General features: G+C 42.4%; 1 protein-coding gene across 5 annotated transcripts in view; it reads right to left on the reverse strand.

Moving 5' to 3' along the window:
* Window positions 1-6,015, reverse strand: part of elavl4 (ELAV like neuron-specific RNA binding protein 4) — a 77,745-nt gene that overhangs the window by 55,474 nt on the left and 16,256 nt on the right. The window contains exon 1 of one of the 5 annotated variants that reach the window (XM_087172819.1): window positions 5,678-5,932. The exons of the other annotated variants lie outside the window; for them this stretch is intronic. Coding sequence (XP_087028945.1) covers window positions 5,678-5,701 — 24 coding nt within the window. The 5' untranslated portion in view covers window positions 5,702-5,932. Of the gene's footprint in view, window positions 1-5,677; window positions 5,933-6,015 lie in introns of those variants that run through there. 5 annotated transcript variants of the gene reach the window in all.

The following is a 6,015-nucleotide window of genomic DNA, read 5'->3' on the forward strand; positions in this document are numbered from 1 at the left end:
TAAAAGGCAGACCAAAACACTGATTGACAACAGGAAATAGTTAGGTATTATCTTCCTCCTTGCCTGCATTCTCTCTAATAATTCATGAGGAGATAGTTTTTTTGATGAAGTTCGCAGCTCTAGCATTATACCCCTATCTTCAGGAGTCACTGACCACAGCTGTTTTCCAGATGGACCTTCCATATCCCCTCTCCTGCCGCTGTGAAATCTTCCTGTGTCTTGGTATACCACACAGAGCAAGATAAGCCTTTTTTGCCTCTGTTAGTGTTGCTATTGATGAGAGGCAGGCTAAAGGATGATGTGAGGGAGGCTGTTTGTAGGCCCTAAAGTGTCTATTACCAAGCACAATGGTGCCATTTTGTAGCATGTTCAGTTGCATGTTGAATCTATAATTTATCTGGTTACAGAAATATATAAATGTTTAATATGTCAGAGGCGGTGAGTCCTGTCGAAAGCATGACCTTGAAACGTCCTTTAAACATCACACAGCAACAGCACTGGGGCCACTTAAGCTGCCAAAGCCAAACAACAGGCAACATGCGCACGCACACACACACACACACACACACACACTCACACACACACACACTCACACACACACTCACACACTCGCTCTCTCTCACACACACATACACACAGTCTGCCTGCCTGCCGATGCTTTCCGCTGCTTTCTGTTCTCTTTTTTCCTGGGATGCAAAATGCAGATGAGACGAGTCAACCGCTTGTGCACAGTCTCAGGAGAAACTGCCACTCAAATCCAAACATCTGTATGAATACCAAAACACACAGGGTACAGTGGAGGATGAGAGAAAGAGAGGGAGAAAGGAAAGGAGAGAGAGAGAGAGAGAGAGAGAGAAGACGATGGAGAGAGAAAGAATGAGCAGTAAAGTAGCTAAGAAAGCCAGTGTTCCTCTCTCCGTCTGTATCTTCGACTGAACAAAGAGCTATATACACATGAATACCTCTTTCCTCCCACTGTATTTTCCATCGGGATATTTATTCTGAAAAGCAGCGATGCACAACAAGGGCTCGGTCCTGTGTTTGCTAGTGGGCTGAGGCGCTAAAACTCCCCAGCTGATTATGTGTCTGTCTGTAGCAGTTTGAGCTGCTGCCAAAGGAATTAGGTCTAGTATTTGTGAATGCTGCTCCCCTCACAGCAGAATGCCTTGCCATGCCTCTCAGATTTCTAGCTTTTTAAAAAGAGAGGAAAAAAAACATTTTAAATAAATGAAGGAAATCGCTGTGGAAGCCTATTAAATTTTCAACGTGACCGTTTTGTGAGTCTTCATGTGTGTTTAGGCTTCACACAAAAGGAATATTTAAAAACCAAAGCGTGCTAATTGGGACAGAGATTGTTACAGCAGCTTCTTATTCAAACAGGCTTTTGGCTCATTAACTGCTTCCATCCAGCTTTTGTTTAAAGGAAAGTGGAAAAGACATTTAAAGACAATAAAATATTTTGTGATATTTATACAAGCACTGTACCACCAAAATACTGATAGACATATTGTGCTCAAACAAAATATGCCGCAGCAATAGCAAAACCTATTCCCTCCAGTGAGGAGAAGTGACTTTGTCGTCTTCAGCTATGTATCTTAGTCGTGTCATGTCACACACACATCAATCTTTACTTTGTAATAGCAGCTATATTTTTAACCACCAGTAGACCAGTAGATGGGAGTGTATCAAATTAGTATCATGCAATTCTGCATGATGCAAAACATATTTTGTATGATAGCAATCATTCATTTTATTAAAAAGGTGTTTTACTGTTGCAGCTGTGGCACATTTTTTAGTTGACAGATTGAATTGACAAATAAGTGTTAATGTTATTGTGGCTCAGACTTTCCCTTATAATTATCATCGCATCATTGCATCGAGTGAGGACCTAATGCCCTTCAAGGGAAATTTATATTTTTCCGAGTTCGCTTTACAAGTTGAATAACACCTCCAAGCAAGAAAAAAAAAAATGAGGAAAAGGCCTCTCTACAGTCTTGCAGGAGTCTTCTAGTGGTGCTCCCCGGTACAAGTGGAGGAAGAGCTCCTACCAAACAAATGTAATCCAACTAAATGCTCTTAGACTCACATCTTTGCCTCACATATCACTAACACCTCTGTGTAGGCCCTCACTCTAAACTGACTGACAAGTGTCTTTGTGTCTCGGCTCTGATCTTTTTGTACATGCCTCACTGGAGCATGTACCAAAAGCTAGAGAGGGGACACAACCAGTGTGATACACACCTCACCCATGTGCATACGCTGTGTGAGGTGCATATCATACACAATAACAACTACATACATGAACTATGCTACAAATACATGAACACAAACATACACAATGCGACCGTTTGACACTCAGCTTTCTCTAGCTGATTACTGTGGATGTAATGAACTGCAATGTAAACTCTTCTTGTCCACAACGTTACTAGCAGTGCAACCGTGAGTATGCACTCTCAACACTAAGCTTAAGACTGCTAAAGCCCTCTACTTTGCTTGTGTTTACCTCTTGTCCTTCTACAAAGTGTATTTTATGAAAGTCAATTTCAGACATTCCCTGCATACTGAGAAACAAAGCACGACCAGCAAGGCACACCCACAACATGCATAATTCATTTCCACATAAATGTATGTTTTTCTGCTGCTCAGTAAAACAATTGCAAACTATGCAATTGGCCATACACATGTGAAAACTCTTCAGACAAGCAAATATGCATGCTGAGCCTGGGTGAACAGCTCAAAGGAGGTAAAAACTCTCTGTGATGGATATTTCAGTAGAGCACTGGTCTGGGTGGTCTGCCTCAGTTTGTGAGCTGTTAGTTTTATTACAAGAGGTCTCAAAGTTTGAGCAATTTATTTCAGAGCAATGAAATGTTATAAGATAGGAGTTTCCTAGAAATAAGATGAAAAGAGAAAAAGTACATTTCTACAGTTTTTTAATTTATACACTCAGTTGGCAGTTGCCTAATACAGCAGCCCTGCAATAAATTCTCCATTCAAGAAGTTTATAGTGTTCAAATTGGAATGAAACTGTTTTAGAGAGGTGTTGATTCAACTTGATAGTTGTTTTGGAGGATGCAGTTTGCAGTGATGTTGGATTGTGTTGTGTTATACAAAAATACTGTCTGTATAATGCAATACAGTTCAACAGCACCACGGACTACATTCTCCAAAATTATCAGGAGTGTTGCCAAGTAGATGTTTCTCATAAACTGCAGACTGAGTGTATATTACTATTTGTAGACACTCAGAAATATAAAATTTTTATGCACTTGCTGGTAGTGCTGGGTTATGTTTAAATTCCTCTATTGTGCAAAGAATAGTCCGATAGTTCCACAAGCACCATGCAAAACAACTAAAGGTCTGTTTATCTACGTATACAATGCGGCACACCCATCTACAGTAAATCCTAGAGAGCTAATGTTTCAGCTCAGGAACATAGGAAAGAAGATTAAGAGGCAATTGTTTCTCTGCCTGAACCACTTCTCCTCTCTATTTGTCACTCTATCCATTTGCTTGGTGTTTAATCAGGCTCTAGTTAACCATGTCACTCTGCATCTGGACACACGTCAGTTGCTCCTATGATATACACACTGTCGTAGACACAAACACACAGAACCGCTAACACAGATATATAAAACATAGCACAGGCTACCACATAATTACCGAGGAAATATTCCTTTATTGTCCTGTTCAACTCTTTTTTTTTTGTTAGTTCGTCATCTGTCATTTCTTACATGATGTCTGTACACACCTCAGCAGTACGTACCCAAGCACCTCTCGCTATCTTATGTTTCTCTGATCTTCAGTTACATTTAAATCACTACGCACACATTCGGTCTGTGTGCTGTAGCTAATAAATTCCTCACACACCCCACCCTATTAGCATTGATGTGTAACCTTGGAGCTCATGGTGTTCTGCCTCAGGGTAATAGAGCCACTGCATGGTTGTGTGTATCTCTCTCCCTGTGTGTGTGTGTGTGTGTGTGTGTGTGTGTGTGTGTGTGTGTGTGTGTGTGTGTGTGTGTGTGAGAGAGGGTGTATATGCATGAAAAAATGGCCTGTGTCTAGTACTGGTCCCCCACTGGCTCCCATCAGGAGGCTTCATGGTGCACACACATATCTTATACTTCCAATACTGATGAACATTCAACTGTTTCACTCCCTCTCTCAATTTTCCTTTTCATTCTGCTTCAATGTTCATTTCTTTAACCCTCTGTATACAATAATACTGGCCTTATCTGTATATACATTATAAACTATATACACTCTTTCTCAGGCCCATTTTCTCACATTGTCAGCCATGTGTTCCTGCTAGGGCCCCTCCATCTATGCTAGACTGGGCGGCAAGTCCAGACTGTCCAGTGTGACCAGCGTACCAGCTAGCGCCACTAGCCGCATCACCAAACAGGGGAGTCGCCTTCATTTCAATTAGCATTTTGATCGCATCCAATGGAACCAAGCCAGCACGCAAACAATCAAACATTTACTTGCCGACAAATGCATAATGCTTCCACTGTTCTTCATGCAAATACAAAAGTGAGTCAGTCCACTTTGGGGATGGTAAGAGAACCATTTTGATAACAGATGGATGCACTGGCAATGCAAACTAATGGTATTGACTCTGTAGTCAGAACGGTGACGCAGTATCGGCAGTCGGCAATGAAATAAAACTGTTTTACTGTATATAAACGACGGGGGAAAAAAATATGGCTGCTAGTTTTATTAGTCAGCCTCTCGCTGTGTCACTTGGATGTGATGGATGAATGGATAAATGGATACAAACTTAAAGTGAGTCTGAGGAAGCTGAGCAAGGCAGAATAATTAGATAGCCTACAGTGATTTCTCTCATGCCGACACATACATTCACAAAGCCAAACACATAATTAAGCACACACACACACATCGGAGCAATGGGCTTAAAACTTAGAGAATATACTACAGCATTACAATATATTGTAATCCAGGCATGCGCATGACTCCAGCACACCTACTCCATCTTTCTCCAGCTCTGGCACAACACATGGACAACACACACTCCCACTGTGTGTACAAGCAGCATGACGGATAACATGTCTACTCACATAATTAACAAGCAGTACTTTGCATACATGAATATCAAATCCACAAAAGTCCAGTTTCCCTACCATCTTACAGTGCGTTCAGCATCAATAATGTGCATTCCACCTCTGCTGCGGTACTATACGCAGGTAAATATTTCAGAGTGGTGCAAAGGCAGGAAAAGGGGGGGGACACCTCCAGCCCTAGCTTGAACATAAAATGGGTGCTGTTCCCCGATTTAACCCTTCCCTCCCTCTCTTCCCCTCCCCATCTTTCCTTACCTCTACTCCTGCCTCCACACCTCTCCTATTAGCATGATATCTGGCTCCGTCCCTCCATCTGTCTCCCTTCATTTCTCATCCTGCCCACAAACCTCGCCAGACTAACCCCCCGCTGTATACATCTGCTGTGAGAAGAAACTTAACATTCTGCACAACAAATAGTTCAACAGTATCACTGCATTGCCCGTGCTAGGAGAATATAACACATACTGATAGTAGGTGATAGTACATCTACAACTACAACCTGCTCTAGCGACTGCAGGCTGCCCAAAATGAAACGGTTGTTAACAATGTACAGTGTAGTGTAGTGGCAGGCTGCCTGTAAGCTTCTTCCTTACCATCTTAAACCCATTCCACTCCATTTGGGAGATGCCGGCCGTTGTCTCACGCTCTCTCTCTCCTCACACAACAGCTACAGCAACGCCTCAGCAGAAAGAAAATTCCCTACTCTCTCTTACTCTCTTCCTGTCTCAGTCTCCTCTGACACTGTCTCTTTATTTTTCCCTCTCCTTCTCACTCTGCCTCTCCTCCTGTTTCTGCCTGAGTCTTAGCAATGAGCAGAGAGCAGCGTACTAGAGGCGTAAGGAGCAAGCATCGCCTTCTTCCACAGATGCTGAGAGGAGAATGGTGAGCCTGGATGAGAGTGCTAGGCTGCAGCAAGCCTCCCTCCCTCCCT

Source organism: Seriola lalandi, unplaced genomic scaffold (genome assembly GCF_002814215.2).
Source record: "Seriola lalandi dorsalis isolate HSWRI2012SDOR001 ecotype SW California unplaced genomic scaffold, Sedor1 jcf7180002053835, whole genome shotgun sequence".
In the NCBI taxonomy this organism is placed as follows: domain Eukaryota; kingdom Metazoa; phylum Chordata; class Actinopteri; order Carangiformes; family Carangidae; genus Seriola; species Seriola lalandi.